The sequence below is a fragment of the Mus caroli genome, unplaced genomic scaffold (assembly GCF_978045245.1).
Source record: "Mus caroli unplaced genomic scaffold, Mus_caroli_1 scaffold_18, whole genome shotgun sequence".
NCBI lineage: Eukaryota > Metazoa > Chordata > Mammalia > Rodentia > Muridae > Mus > Mus caroli.
Window position 1 is genome coordinate 3,785,110 of NW_028227273.1, and position 16,361 is coordinate 3,801,470.

The 16,361-nt window shown below is 35.3% G+C and overlaps 1 protein-coding gene across 37 annotated transcripts in view; it reads left to right on the top strand.

Moving 5' to 3' along the window:
* The window catches only part of Nrxn1 (neurexin 1), a 1,038,549-nt gene that overhangs the window by 97,471 nt on the left and 924,717 nt on the right, over positions 1 to 16,361 (top strand). For 23 of the 37 annotated variants that reach the window (XM_085832802.1, XM_085832806.1, XM_085832815.1 and 20 more), the window contains one exon: positions 2,494 to 2,523. The exons of 11 other annotated variants lie outside the window; for them this stretch is intronic. In XM_085832802.1, the coding sequence (XP_085688928.1) occupies positions 2,494 to 2,523 (30 nt within the window). Of the gene's footprint in view, positions 1 to 924; positions 977 to 2,493; positions 3,286 to 5,692; positions 10,216 to 16,361 lie in introns of those variants that run through there. 3 more of the 37 variants (XR_003835266.2, XM_085832830.1, XM_085832831.1) reach the window with 3 other exon arrangements.

A 16,361-nucleotide genomic window follows, 5' to 3' on the forward strand; every position in this document is an offset into this window, starting at 1 on the left:
TTTTATTGTTAAAGAAATTGAATAAAATAGCCACAGTCTTGGAAGGATAAACACACAAAAGTATTGGTTGTTGCAGAATAATAGACAAAGGAAAGTTTTTCATTATTCCATGCACATTTTTAAGAATGGTCTTGCTGTATTGCTCAACCTGTAGAAAATGCTGTCCTCAATCTCACAGACATCTGCCTCCCTTTACTTCTGCATGCAACCGCCGCTGGCTATTTCATGTTCTATAATTGCAGCATTAACAGTTGCAAGTAATGTGTGAACAGCCATGTGTCATGACAAGGCATTCAACATAATTTGCCTGGCTGCTGTAGTTTGAAATTCAGTCATTGTCATTCCATACAAACAACTGCATTTCTACAGTTGAAGGATTTCCTACAGAAGGACTATAGTGAACATGACAGATTATTACAATTGAGGTAACTAACAGGTCATTTCTCATGGAAAAGAAGACTTCATTGTAATATATTTTTGATCAATAGCCTGGTTGGTCAGCAAATTTGCCAATCTTTCATAGAAATTAATTATAACTGAACTGTTCCTTGAATTGAACAAAATAAACAAATACTTCTGAAGAAACCATGCAACATTTTCCCCAACTGTTGGCCTTTATATCACTTTTGAATATTTTGTCCCATAATTTTAATTGTGTGAACATATACTTGTGCCTTTGATTAAATTTGAAATTTGTAAAAATTTCTTTTGTATTTTGAAACCATTTTGTAAAATGTTCCTCCTTCTTTTCCTCTCTTTGAATCTTTAATGAGCTTTAAAATCAACCTAATCAGTATGAATACTTCTTTATAAGCACAGACTAATTTGGGGCAAAGCACTGATAAGATACATGGAATCTAAGCCCCTAATCTGTTGTAATAAATTTATTAAATCATAGTTTACTATGTGTCTTTAAGGATGAAGCCAAACTCTCTGAAGAGGTAGAAATCCAACAGGGGGAATAGGAGTCAACGGGGTGAGGGGATATTAATTTTTTCTTTTTAAATGCAGTGTCAAAGCCCCCACAAAATTCTAAGTATAATTTCTAAAACCAAGATCTCCATAAAAGTTAGATCTTAGAGAGAAATGTAAACATTCGATTATGGTAGAAATATATACTAAAAGTGAAATTAAATGAAAAAAAATTAAAACCTAACAAATGAACAACTTCTTTACCATGTAGAGCATAGAATGAATCACCATATAAAGATATTTTTATTTGCCTTATGATTATTTTTGTTGAAACATCACACTTCACCTTAATAGCTTTTACATAATGTTGTGATTAATGATAATTTCTAACTATATCTACCCTACCCAGATATCAGAATACACTTGAGAATTTGGAAAAGATCAGGGAAACTGTGCATGATGCTCCTATGCTCAGAGATTCAAACAGAACTGAAGTAGGACTAGCAATTGAAAACCAAATCCTTGAAATAAACCCAAGAATAATAGCTTTATTCCGAATTGGGACTAAACTATAAAGATTTATGCTTTTCAATAAAAAATACTGCTTTAGGTGGCAGAAGACTGTACTAAGAAAACTCCCAGAGCTAGGCACAATGGCACACTTTGAGAGGCTGAAACATGAGGACTGTGGTTGAGGGTAGCCTAGGCTACATATAAAGAATATGCTTAAAAACCAATCAGAACAAGAAGACTATTTGTAGTTTTCTTTAGAAAAATTAATAATTCCACAGAAAAATTTTGGTGACCGTACGTTTACATTGTATAGCTTAGTTACACAAAGGAACATGAACACACACCAACATTTAATTAAAATGATAAATAATTTTGATTCATATGAAAAAAATAATTGAACCAATGTAAATCTGACCAGTTGTTTCTTAAAAACATTGTGTCTTAAATCCAACTTTTTCAACTGCATGTCTAATTATCTTGTTTTCTCATTTGAACAAGTTTAATCACTTACTACATGTGTCAGATGAGGTGACATTTCTGCATGGTCATTTCAATGTGACTAAGCTCCCACCCCCATTTAACTATGAAACTGCTCTTTTTTTCCCTTTTCTTTTTCTTTTTTCTTTTTCTTTTTCTTCTTTTTTTGTGTGAGAGGAAAAAGATCAGATCCAGCCCATGTTAAAGATATTCCTCGGGAGTTTATAGAATATAAATCCATCACTGAACCTATGGGGACAGTGTTCCAAATAATTTTATCAGAGGGCACGAAGGGCATCTATACTGTTTAAGGGACCAGTTGGATTTTGAATCATGATCTCATCTTTTGATTGTTCTGATACTTAAAACACACAGCATAGCATGTGTTTGTGTATAAATTGCAGTTTTATAACTCTTTGGCCCAAAGCATTCCAACCAAGGGTTCAAAGAATGTTTTTGATTTGCCTCTGAGATACAGACATGTCTCATAGGAAGCACAATGTCTGTCACTGAAGATTCTTGTCACCGTGACAACCCTGCCTTCCCATGCTCCCTTGTTTATTGCTGACTGTGCTCTTGTTTCCCTTCAAGGTCTGGCACACCTGATGATGGGCGACCAAGGTATGGGCTCTGCTCCTTCTCCACTCTGCTCTCAGTGTTTTATTGCTCTGTAGCTGCTTTCAAACCATCGCTGCAAAGTATGGGCGGATGCTTGGAAGTGATGTGGCTGCAAATGAAATCCATGGCTTTTGTTCACATTTTTTTTCATGGTTTTGTCTGCTTTTTGTTGATTGGATATCAGTTTGCTCCTGTGACACTTGTTTCCCTCCATCCCTTGCACTATAAAATCTGCAAATAAATCAGACAGACAATTGTGACTGGAATCTTCACTTATAAGAACACAACGGAAGAGTGTGTGCAGTAAAGAAAGCCAAGAGCAGTTAGGAGCTAAAGTCTGAAAACACCCAGTCTAAGCGGCTACAGCAAAAGTCCATTTTTCATCCATGCATGGCAGTTTGGAAACATGCAGACAGCTTTGCCTTTGTTTTTCAGAGTGCTGATTGTAGCATTTCATGCAATTGATACTTTTCTACCTGTGGCCTTTGGGATCCTTCTTTTATGTACTCTTTAACATGAGCATGGGCTTCCAATCCCTTGCATGTACCTTCCTGTAAACCAGACAGAATTTTCAGAATGTATGGACTGCCTTTCTATTTGTCTTCAAAACATTGTTTGTTCTTTCTTGTCTTGTTTAATTTTAAGAGAGCAGTGCGTTTACATATATTCATAATTCCTCTTGTTGTTTTTCTCTTCTTTATTCTCTTTGTCTGGAAATCCTTTCTTCATGGACCCATTTCATCAAATGCATAGGTAAAAGTAAAGGTACTACATTATTTTGTTTCTTAGTATCATCTGTGTGGATTACAGTATGTCTAAATATGCAAATGTATGTAGATCTTTAACACTGATAATTGGTACTGAGCGGTAGGTATGTATATTAATGAATAATTATGAAGTCAAGGTAAGAGAATCCATCAAATTATTTCTGCTTTCCCTTCCCATCTTCATATTTTGCTTTTTGGATTTTTTTTATGTCAGTTGCTTTCATAATTAGTATGTTTAGATATTAGCTCTAGGTTGTGGTGTCAGTTCCTGAAATATCATTTAATGGTAGTCAAATGAAGAGTGTAGTAATCATAAATATATCTTCCTCAAACATTCAATTCTGACTGAGCACACCCACCATGTCCATTCTGACTGTCATCAGCACACAGCTCCAGGGTTACACAGCGCTGGTTCTTTCCTTGTTGACTGCTAGATGCCATAGAAGCACATTGACACTATGGTGGTTCCAAATGCAGCATTGTGAAAGAAACAGACAGATAAAGCAAGCTTGCTCTTTATGCATACTAACTTCAAGAATGTTAATAGCAGCTACATAATCTTGTGTCACATTGTAAGACAGGCATGAGTACTCTGACAATGTGGAATAAAAATCAGAAGCACGCTCAATTCAACATTTAGATCCATCTACATTTTGTTTAGTATTGTCACTAAAAGGAAGCAAGTGACAGGCATCCCTGGTAAATGTTTAGACTTGCCATGATTTGTTTAAATTGTGTTATAGTTCATATTTCCTTTGTCTTTAAATCATTATTCTCAAGTACAGGAATATGACGTTTCCAAGAATTATATAAGTCTTTGTGATGTGCTACAAGTTAGCGTAGTGATTAGGATGAGAGCTCACAACCTTACCCTCTTGAATTTGTATCATCTAGCAGGAAACTTGCTTCAAAACAGCATCTGAACGTGGGCCAAACATTAAGAAATAACATTTAAGTTTAAATTTGTAAAACAGGCTTTAGAAGTGAATGTTTGGACACTGAAAGTCAGTAGCATACCTGTCTCAGCTTTGCGTGTTTGGCCATTTCCAATTATACAACTGCATTTTGCTTTGGGTCTGTAGTAACTGTGCCAATGGTAGCTCCATTAGTTCTCACAAAGGTCTGTGAGTCACTGGGGCATTTCCTAAGCCTTTGCCTGAGGCCACCCTTCCACTAACTGACAAATGCAGTGAGTGGGTCTCAGTGTTCTACACATTTTTCTATATATGGACGCAGGGTTTCAGATCACATGTAAGAAATTGTGTTTTGCTTTCCTGTTAGTACAAAGTGTTTGTATCTGTGTATGTACATATTTGTATGAATGTATAAACATAGATTTTAAGTATATGCTCTCATCCATATACTAAGTAACTATTTTAATAATAAATCAAAATACTTTGCTAATTATATAACTAAACGTATGAAATAGTTCATCTTTGTATCCAGCTGGTATCTATTGGGTGTAATTAATGGTGAATGTCACTCCAGTTTTGCTGTGTCAGTCTCAAATATTTCTTTTGGTATGCGTTACTAATATATTTTTTTTATTTCTTCACTTTTTATCTAATTTTGTTCTCCAATGCAAAGCCACAGAGGGAAGCACTTAATTATTCTATTTCATTTATTTTAAAAAGATCATTCATATTTGATGTATGTGTGTGATGTTAAATTGGGCTGGGTATTTTGAATATCAGAGTAGTTACCATTACTCTTTTAGATATATAAAAATAAAAAAGCATACTTTATTAATCTCACTGTGAATGAATTTATCATTCATCAAATATACATTCTAGATCAGAAAGTACTTCGGTGACTTTGTGACACAGCCTGTCAACATACCACGTGAAAAAGTTAGTGTATAGAGCATAACTTAGTAAGACAGCACCTTAATGTGTAGCAATTCAACAGTGGCATGAATCCTGGTCAGTGTATCTCTGCTTTGTGTCACTCAGCTGGAAGTCTCTAACATACTGTCTACCAACTTCCCTTTGTAGCTTTCAACATTAGCTAAATTGATAGTTGTGCATTTAAAAGAGACCAAATCTGGCCTATGAAAAATAGCCGGTTCACATTATAAACTCACGTTTCTTAAATCTTTACATCACAAGGTAATTCTGAACTATTCTCCACTCCACTTTTCCCTGGGGTAGTGAACTAAGACCCTTTGAAATGAACCTGTGCAAACTAATATATTTTTGTGGCAGTATTCAGAAGCAAAGTTGAATTGAAAAACATTCAGTCATCATTGTCATTTGATTTCTTTGTGTGGATTTTTGTTGTTTAATAAATTCTAAGTGCCCAGTTAGAGATGAATGCATTCCATTTAAAGAAAATAGTGAAGATTCAAGTAGGAAGAGAGGAGTGTTATTTAGCTAAGCTCCTCCTCCTTCTGCCTCTTCCTCCAGATGGTAGCACTGGACTCGCTTACTCATGGACCCTGACCTCTTCCACCTTATTCAGGGTTTGGAATCTGAAAAACATTTCACCATCTGGGTATGACAAAAGGGCTAATGGATACATATTAGGGACTCTAGCTGGGTGAAGGCAGCATCAAGGTGAATGAAATCAGTGCTTTCTCTCCGGGGTCCGTCATCGTACACAGGTGTCATTTGGTTATTCAGTTTCAAACTTCAGAGTCAATAATTTAAATTTGGCTTATGATTTCTAAAAGGATATTTACCACTTTCAATGAAATGTAATTAAGAATAAATTCAATTTTGATGAATGTTAGCTTTCTTTTTGAGATCTCATGCAGTGCCCAGAGCAAGTCTAACTGATGCTGGCTGTATGTGACTCCAGGCTTCAGGGTATTGTATACTGTTGTTGATTTTACATTTTTCACTTGAAAATTATCAATGGCATTATGTTTAGCATCACTAAACATGTTAATTCATCCAGTTTTTGCTTAGATTCTTAATTTAGCAACTTTCCTAGAAATTTAGTGTTTCCCTCCCTCTATTTCTATATGTGTGCGTGTGTGTGTGTGTGTTCATGTGTGCACAAGTGCACAGGTTGCACGTGCATATGTGTGTCTTGTGAAACTGTTCAGAATACTTCAACAATTGTTTATTTTTTAATTTATTTATTTGGAGTTTGCTCTACTAGTTTTCTGAAAGAATGACTTAAATAAAGAATAACAGGAATAAAGTACACACGCAAATCCAGCTGTGATTGCTGGTGAGTAGCTGAAGAGAAGATTACTAATACTGGTTACATGTCTATGCCTTTAAGAAAGGTTTGTGTTTCCCTTCACAGCATGTAGCTATAATTATGCACTCGTGTGTTCGGTTCTTTCTCATGTCTCCTTTACCTACGAGAGCGGTAAGCTCCATGCTGGCAGGCACGTCATGTGTTTTGTTGACCATTACATTTCCAGGACATTTTTGCCTTACTGTAAGTTTGCCATTTTATGACATCAGTATATACGGAATGCCACCTTGAACTAGAAGGAGCATCTTTCAACTTCGTGAGATTTATTTAGACAAAGTAAAAGAGAAAAGGGATGGCATCTTTTTTAAGTAACCGTAAGAAACTAGCAAGAGATTCTATAGAATGTGTTTGTCTCCTTCTGTAAACTTGTATTTGTCTTTGAATTTCATCCTAAAGCTATTTGTCTACTTACCAATGAATCAGTAAGACATCATTTCTGTTACTTTTACCAGAGAATCACTAAAGAAAATGTGGTCAAGATATTATGATATTTAATTCTCAAAGTCTTCACACTTAGAAGAAAAGAGATCAGGCAACTGATAGTAACTGGGAAAGTGAAAATTTATATTTTTCCAGGGATGAGCCCTTTGGTAGGTTTTCAAATTTTTAATGTCACTTTCTGCCACAGAGAGAAATAACAAAATTTTATTTTAAAACATTCTGTTAATGAGACAACAGTTATATGACTTCCATGAAATCCAGCTCTACCATGTCACATGGTGTCTCTGCGATTTCTGTCAAGTTTTTCTAATTTCCTTACTCCTATATGCCAAAAATTGGAAGTATTAAGCTGTTTAAAAAGGCCAAATTGAATTCTTATAAGTATATTTGGTGTCTTATATAAATATAAATCCTATACCATGTGTATGAAGTAATCTTTCTTTTGAATCTATCAAATGAACATTTATTATTTGATTATTCATGATACCAGATGTTTAGAGATGGCCAAAGTTTTATAAGTCAAACAATAAAATGTATGTTCACATATTTAGAAATGCATTATCCCTGTGATATTGGTGATATTGGGTGTTAAGTCAGCATCAACATTAAACACAATTAAAACTTTTTTTTTCAAAATGAATACCTGGATTCCTCAACAGTTGATGGCAGCATTCAATATTGTATTGTTTCAAAACTATCTGTGATATCATGTCATGATATTCTATTAAACTCACTCTTAAAATAAATTTGATGTTATGAGTATAAACAGGCAAACTTCTCTGTGTTTTTTCCCTCTTGTTTATGTGTTAGTTCAGTCATAATGATGTAACAAAATGACACAGATTTTCTAAACAGAAATTCATTTGTTACACTTTCAGAGCTTGTAAAATTCAATGGCAAAGTGTGAGGACATTTGTTGTGTGATGAGGGTTGACCCACTCTAAAACTATGGTGGCTATATAAGAATTATATAAGGTTCTAGGGAACCTTCTTCTTGTGTTCTTAAGTCCTGAAAGGTGGCAGTGGGATCTCTGGAACTTTGTATTAGACAAAATGTCATTCATGAGTTATCATCCATTATAATCCAATAACATCCTGTGTACATCAGCAACTCTAACAAGTAACTTCTGGGAAGACACTGGAAGACATTTCTAACCGAATCTTTCTATGGTCTTTGTTACTGTCTCTTAAACTCTTCTTTGCCTCAGAGGAACACTGTGCAGCACTTGATGTCTGTTCAACAGCATCCTGATGTTCATTAGCTTCTAGAACTTCTAAATTTATTGTACTATGGAACAAATTTCCAATTCAATTATGAAATAATCATATTTTATCTTGTATAGATCCTTAAATCACATTTTCTCCTTAGATCCCTAATATTAAGTAATCTTCATTGTTCGGAAGAATGCACATTATGACATAATCTTACTATATTAAAATCTTGATTTTTTATTTGTGTAAACTATGGCATAATTTTTCTTCAGCTGTCTGGCATTGTGGACTCTACCACTGCAATTCTGGATCTCTCTTACTCGCAGCCACAGAACTGGGAAACAGCAGAAATTTAAGCATACACTTGGTCCTTATGAGCAGCAGAGGAGCTCTCTGACCACTCAGTGTGGCCTCCCATTTCATCTTTATTTTAATGTCCATCAACTCAGTGTGCAGTTAATAGAAGTCACTTTAACAACATATGTTTGTTTGCTATTTCTATGATTTAACTTATCTCATCATGTTTTGAAATCATAAATCTCAAGCATTTTCATTCTCTGTAATGTAAAGCTTATAAAGAGAAATTCCCCCATGTTATTATAAATCTGGTTTGTAATCATTGATTTAAATATTGATTAAATAAGAATTTTATTAGACTTATAGATTAACCTCTGTTCATGAAACATAGAAGAAATTGTCCATGGTATTTATCTACAGATGAAGTTGTACAACTAGAAGTGTTTCATGCTTGCCTGAAAAATGCTGCAGACTACACTTATAGTTTAATATAATGTAGTTAAAACAATATTCTCTTTTCTAAAATTATTATCTCTTAAAAATTATTAGTATCAGCCGGGCGGTGGTGGCGCACGCCTTTAATCCCAGCACTCGGGAGGCAGAGGCAGGTGGATTTCTGAGTTCGAGGCCAGCCTGGTCTACAAAGTGAGTTCCAGGACAGCCAGAGCTATACAGAGAAACCCTGTCTCGAAAAACCAAAAAAAAAAAAAAAAACAAAAAAAATATTAGTATCAAATTGAAAATGAGTTTTGTTTATCTCAATATTTTTAATCAACTTTTAGGAGAGGAGGTACTTTATAAATAGTACAGCAGATAGATAGATAGATTCAGCAGATTTCATATACAAATATATATAAATTTATATATATATTTATGATATGATACCTCTAATTAGTTAATATAAACAGAACTTTGAATATCGTGGGATCTGTGGGCACAAATAATTAAAAATCAAGTTAAAAAACATCAGTTGTACCTCAGTGTCAGCAGAGATTCTGCTAACTATGATATGGAAGACTTTGTGAAGACCAAACTGAAATAGTCACTACAAAATGAGCCTTATGGACATTTCAATGATATTCCTCCAATTCTAAATGAAAAATGATGAAATTGGTCTTTGTCTGATTTTTTTCCCAAGATAAATTTAGCAGAAAATTGTAAGACATTGTCTAGGATCCATAACAGCTCGTTTTCAAGTTTTCCATTTAGGGTAGTGAAATCCGGAAGCAGTATACTATGATGGGTAAGAGTCATGAATTCCCAAACCTGGATGCAGGCTCCACATTCGTTCTCTCATGAGCTTAAATGAACTATCTACCCTTCTAATCAGGCCTGTAACCCACTATCAGGAAGCTGATGCAAGAGGATTGCCGTATGTTCCAGCAGAGCCTGATCTATACTTCTATACTGTAAGTTCTTATCTCAAACAAATCAAACAAAACAAACCACAAAAACACAAACAAAACAGAACAAACAATCCACAAAATTCTAACCTCAAGTATCTAAATTTATAATATGGGTCTACAAAATAATCTACAAGGTGATGGTAAGATGCAAATGTGCTTAGAAACCTATTTATTGGCAAGAACAGAAAAAGTTATTACATCCATTTGAATTAAATGATTTTTGAAAGTGAATGATCCAAAGTTTATCAAACATGGTTATTTTATTATCTTCTTACCATCAAATAAGTACCTTATTATTGTATATCCTCCTGAGATTATTTTAGGTTATAACAAACTGAATTTGAGCAATCAATAGCCCATCATACAGCCAGCATATGCAATAGAGAATTAGAAGTTGGTGCCTCTGTAATTCTCAGTATTTGTTAATAATACTCTGGCAGATTGAGCAGACAGTTTGTAAAGATTTATTTTAAATTATACTTAGAAATTACTTTTGGTGTCTCATAGGAGATCAATTTTCAATTCTTGTCCTTCCTTCCTTTCTTCCAGGATAAAAACAAAACAAAACAGCAACAAACCTAATAAAGGCAGAGTCTTCTCATTGGACTAGCAAGATGCAAAGAGCTTTCTTGTCTCCTGTTCCCTCTAGGAGACTTTTGGGACTTTAGTAGCAATTTGGAAGCCTTTCCTCTAAATGTCAGATTTTACTCGAAAATTTCATGCAATCATTTTAAATGAGTATTCCTTAAGGCTGCAACTCTTCCTTGTACATCCCCCATGACTGTATAGGTAGTAGAGGTGCCATCTGGAAGCTTGGCTGCTGAAGAGTTTCTCTCTTTGTGATCTAGTCAGGAAATATCTTTTGATGATTTTCACCAGAGGGAGAATTTGAAAAACGAAGGTGATCCCTTACTTTGTTTTCAAGTAGCTCAGATTATTCCTCTCACTCAAAAAAGTAAGATCCCTTACCATCAAACTCACAGTTAGCTACCCATACCCATGGCAAGACTGGCTTTCAACTTGGACATGTCTAGAGATGAGTTAATTTGGATTGAGAAGGAGTCCAGATCAGCAGCTATTAGGCTTCAGATATAGAACCTGAACTGATGAAAAGGAGGCTAAGAAAGCTCCAAAACATGAACAAGACTGCAGAGTGTAAGGTCATGTTACAAAAAAAATAAATGTCATATTTTGTCCTTTTTGAAGAGAAGGAAAGGAAGCTTGGGAAAGAGGAGGTAGATGGGAGAAGAAGGGAGAGAGAAGACTTAGAGAAGCAGAAGAGGTCGATGTGGGGAAGGAGGGGGTGTCTGCAGTCTCACTCCTGGCTACTAGGAGTCAGAATGGTGCACTTACAAGGCTGTTAATAGCGTTCCTTTTCACAATGGATGCTTTCGTGACCTTAAGAAATATAACCACACCAATAACAGTTATTCCTTCCCAGGTTAAGACTTTACACTGTCAATTTATACATACTTACAGAAAAATCCCTTTATATATACCAAATAAAGCCCTGCCTCTTGTTGGCTTATTTCCCTTTATAGTGTTTATAGACTACAGGACAGAACACTCAGAATTGACACAGCTGAAAATCCGGGAATCATTTGTATTTACTTCTAGCTAAGTAAAATTTAGGATATTCCTAGAGTCATGAATCAAGAGTTTTTCTTTTTCATTTTGCAATCATTTTATTATGCAACACGGATACAATCTATGAAATTATGCCACCAAGGCTATGAATTAGATCATTGAGAAAATCAAAACTGCTTATTTTTAATAAGGAGTGTTAAAGCCATATTTTATTTTATATTTTGGCCAAATTTACATGGTCAGTTGACCCAGCTTCCTACTTGATTATCTATAGTTGCATTATAAAGACTGTACACATTTGGAAAAAAAATTAATTATCCACTTAAAGAAGCAACCAAATTTAGATTGAGCTAGCATGCTGCCAAATCTGTAAATTGGTCAATTGTGACTCCTCTTGGCTGGAAAGACTTAGAGTACAAGCTGGAAAGCTGGGGCTTTTTAAACATTCCTAGTAGCAAAATCTTCCAGAAATGGGCAAAGATTAATGGCAGCTAATGATTTTGAAACTTCACTGACCCAAAATAATTATGGCAGCTTGTTATAACTGTCTTTTTAGTGACTGAAATGAAAGAATATATCCCTGACCACAGTCAAAGGCATCTGCTTTTCCAATTGCTTGACCCGCAGTTGAGTTTATATTGACCCACTCTACTTTCTGTGACTAGAGACATTTTCTTTCATGCAATTAATAAAAGTTAGATTCAATGCGATAAAACAATAGAGAAGTTAGGAAGTGGTGATCAAAGAAGTCCCACTCTTGAGCAGACGAACATGAATACTATTCTTTTTTATTTTTGTCCTGTCGTTATATATAGGAAGAATGTCAATAGGCTTTTAGACTAAGCCCCATTGTCCTTTTTCTTCAACTATTAGAAAAATGTCACTCCTTAACCAAAGGAAATAACCACTTGAGAGGACACTCTAAGCAAATCACTCAAGTATTACTCTCCCCTGTTCTGACATGTGATCAGCTGTTCACACACCAGTCCAACCTTGACACAATTCCCTTTACTCTGACACAGTAGTTCTTAGAATTTCTAAATATAAACCTTTTCATGACATTTAAGAGAGAGTTTTTTTTTTTTTCAATAGGATCATGGCAGTTTGGAAATCTGGAGTGGGGGGGAGGGGAGTGGAGGGAGAGTATGGGGGACTTTTGGGATAGCACTGGAAATGTAAATGAAGAAAATACCTACTAAAAAATAAGAGTAAAAAATAATAATAAAAATAAATGAAACAAAGCACCAATCTTCTTCATAAGAAGACTTAAATCACAAGGTTGCTGCTATCAATTTAGCCAAAAGTTTTTTTGCTTTCCAAATGCTAAGTATTTAAGTGGTTAAAGGAAACATGTTCCCAAGAAAAAAACAGGATGAAGATTGCTGAAGATGAAAAGGCTGAACACCTCTCTGGGCAGGAAGAAACGGTCTTGTAGATAATGAGCCTAAGGAATTTATTTCTCCAGGTAGAGTAGATATGGAAGAGTAATTATAATTGCTGGAGAGGGCCTTCAGGATCGAGAAAGCTGTTTCTAGGGATGGTTGCATATCTCTTGTAATTTGAGGGGGCAGTAGATATTATATCCTCAGGAAAGGTAAATCTCTCAGTAGTACAGCCCTGCTGGAGAAAAAAACTATCATAAAATAATCTGAAAGTGCCACATCACATAAGGAATGTATCTGTCCTTAGTGATCTGGTGGTATGGGACACTAGACAAGGGCTATTTATTATGAATGAAACGTATTAGATGACATTGTAGAGTTCTTTGTTCAGCCTTAGTGAGGTCTCTGCAGAGTTGGAAGCCATCAATTCACTTCCATGGTTGTGGCATAACTCACAGGAACTGACACATGTTAAAAAAAATCTATATTTAATGAGTAAAGGATTGCCTATGTCAATAATAAATATTCACACACTGAAACACTGTCACTTCTAGACCAAACTAGTCATAAAGCGTGGGGCCAACTTCTGTTATGAGATTATCTAGCAGGATAACATTGACGTTTGTTTTTTATCAAATTGTGACAACTTTACAGACAGGATTGGTTGTGTTGACGACAGGTGTGATTCATGGGAGATAATAAACCTCAATAAAAGTTATGCACCACACCCCTCATTATCCAAAGCCCAAGAAATGGTTGATGCAAAGTCTGAATCATGCAAATTGGAGTGGAGTATATCCATAACCCGGCTGCACACCATTATTAGTTATGTGTCTTCAGTCAAGTTATTTGGCCTTTTGAAGTCCCATCTCCATATTTGGAAATTTCAGGTAAAACTACCTGTTTTACTGTAAAAATTAAATATTAAAGTGTCAAAATATGTATTTCTAGAGGACAGTGAGTATTCACATAAATCATATGGAGAATTGGCTTTCTATTGATTAAAATGAAGTTGCTTTCAAGGAAAATAAAAAGAAACTTTTTGTACCATATAAATAAAAGACAAGCACAAAAAAATTCTACTAGTCCTGAGTATACATACTTTTAAGTCTCAGTAACTTCAGATATTCAGATATTACGTGAGAGGAAAGAGACTGTCAGAAATGATAATATCCCACACACACACACACATATAAATCTTTGGTCTACATAAGACATATATGCACATCTACATGTATGTATGTATGTATGTATGTATGTATGTATGTATGTATGTGTATGTCTTGTGTAGACCAAAGTTTTGTGAGATAGGGCCATAGGTAGTCTAGGCTAAGCTTCTGTTTTCTATATGACTCAGGATGACTTTGGGTTTCTGGTCCTCCTGACTCCAGTACCTAAGTGCTGAGATGAGAGGCATTCGGCACCACACTTGGTTTTAGGACTTGCTAGGGACCAGACTCAGAGCTTCTTCTATACTAGACTAGACACTTAAACCAACTATATTCCCAGACCAGTGCAGATGTTTATTTTCCTGTCACCTAAGTGAAAAAGGCAAACCCTTACAGAGTAACTGACATAGATTTTTGAATGATACTAAACAAAGAAAGGTTCTAGCCCTTCATGAGTTTAAATTAAACAGGCAAGATATTTTTCTTTAACAACAAAAATTTCCTTGAATAAGGTTATCAAGCCTAACTAACAATAGTTTTAATATAATCAAATGAGACATTTGTTCGAATTGCTTTACAAGAATATGCTCAGGTTGCTTTTGACTTTTTTTTTTTTGGTTAATTGCTTTGCTTCTTTAAAAAAGATTATAGTGGAGCATGTGTCCTTATCATATGTTGGAGTATCTTCTGGGTATATACCCAGGTCTGGTATTGCTGGGTCCTCAGGTAGTACTATGTCCAAATTTCTGAGGAACTGCCAAATTGATTTCCAGACTCATTGTACCAGCTTGCAATCCCACCAGATATGGAGGAGTGTTCCTCTTTCTCCACATCCTCACCACCATCTGCTGTCACCTGAGTTTTTGATCTTAGCCATTCTGACTGGTGTGAGGTGGAAACTCAGGGTTGTTTTGATTTGCATTTCCCAGATGACTATAAATGTTGAACTTGTTTTAGGTGCTTCTCAGCCATTCAGCATTACTCAGTTGAGAATTCTTTGTTTAACTCTGTACCCCATTTTTAATAGGATAATTTGTTTCTCTGGAGTCTAACTTCTTGAGTTCTTTGTATATATTGGATATCAGCCCTCTATTGGATGTAGCATTGGTGAAGAACTTTTCCTAATCTGTTGGTGGCCTTTTGGTCTTACTGACAGTGTCCTGTGCCTTACAGAAGCTTTGCAGTTTTATGAGATCCCATTTGTCAATTCTTGATCTTACATCACAAGCCATTGGTGTTTTGTTCAGGAATTTTTCCCCTGTGTCCATATGTTTAAGGCTTGTTCCCACTTTCTTTTCTATAAGTTTCAGTGTATCTGGTTTTATGTGAAGGTTCTTGATACAATTGGACTTGACCTTTCTACAAGGAGATAAGAATGGATCAATTTGCCTTCTTCAACAAGCTAACTGCCAGTTGAGCATGCATCATTTGTTGAAACTGCTGTCATCTTTCCAATGGATGGTTTTAGATCACTTGTTAAAGGTCAAGTGATCATAGGCTTATGTGTTCATTTCTGAGTCTTCAATTCTATTCCATTGATCTACCTGCCAGTAACTGTACTAAAACCATGCAGTTTTTATCACAATTCCTCTGTAGTACAGCTTAAGGTCATGGATGGTGATTCTCCCAGAAGTTCTATTATTTGTTAAGAATAGTTTTTGCTATCTTAGATTTTTTGTTATTCCAGATGAATTTGAAAATTGCTCTTTCTAAATCTATGAATGACTGAGTTGAAATTTTGATGGGGATTGCATTGAATAGGTAGATAGCATTTGGCAAGACAGGCATTTTTACTATATTAGTCCTGCCAATCCATGAGAGGGGAGATCTTTCCATCTTCTGAGATCTTAGACTTCTTCCTTTAGAGACTTGAAGTTCTTGTCATACAGATCTTATACTTGCTTGGTTAGAGTCACACCAAGGTATGTAATATTTTTGTGACTATTGTGAAGGGTATCATTTCCCTAATTTCTTTCTCAGCCTGTTTATCCTTGTATAGAGAAAGGCCACTGTTTTGTGTGAGTTAATTTTATATCCAGCCACTTTGCTGAAGTTATTTGTCAGGTTTAATAGCTGTCTGGTAGAATTTTTGAGGTCACTAAAGTATACTACCATATCATCTACAAGTAGTGATATTTTGACTTCTTCCTTTACAATCTGTATTCCTTTGATCTCCTTTTGTTGTCTAATTGCTCTGGCTAGGACTTCAAACACTATATTGAATAGGTAGGGAGAGAATGGGCAGCCTTGTCTAGTCCCTGATTTTAGTGGGATTGCTTCAGGTTTCTCTCCATTTAGTTTGATGCTGGCTACTTGTTTGCTGTATATTGCTTTTACTATGTTTAGGTATGGGCCTTGAATTCCTGATCT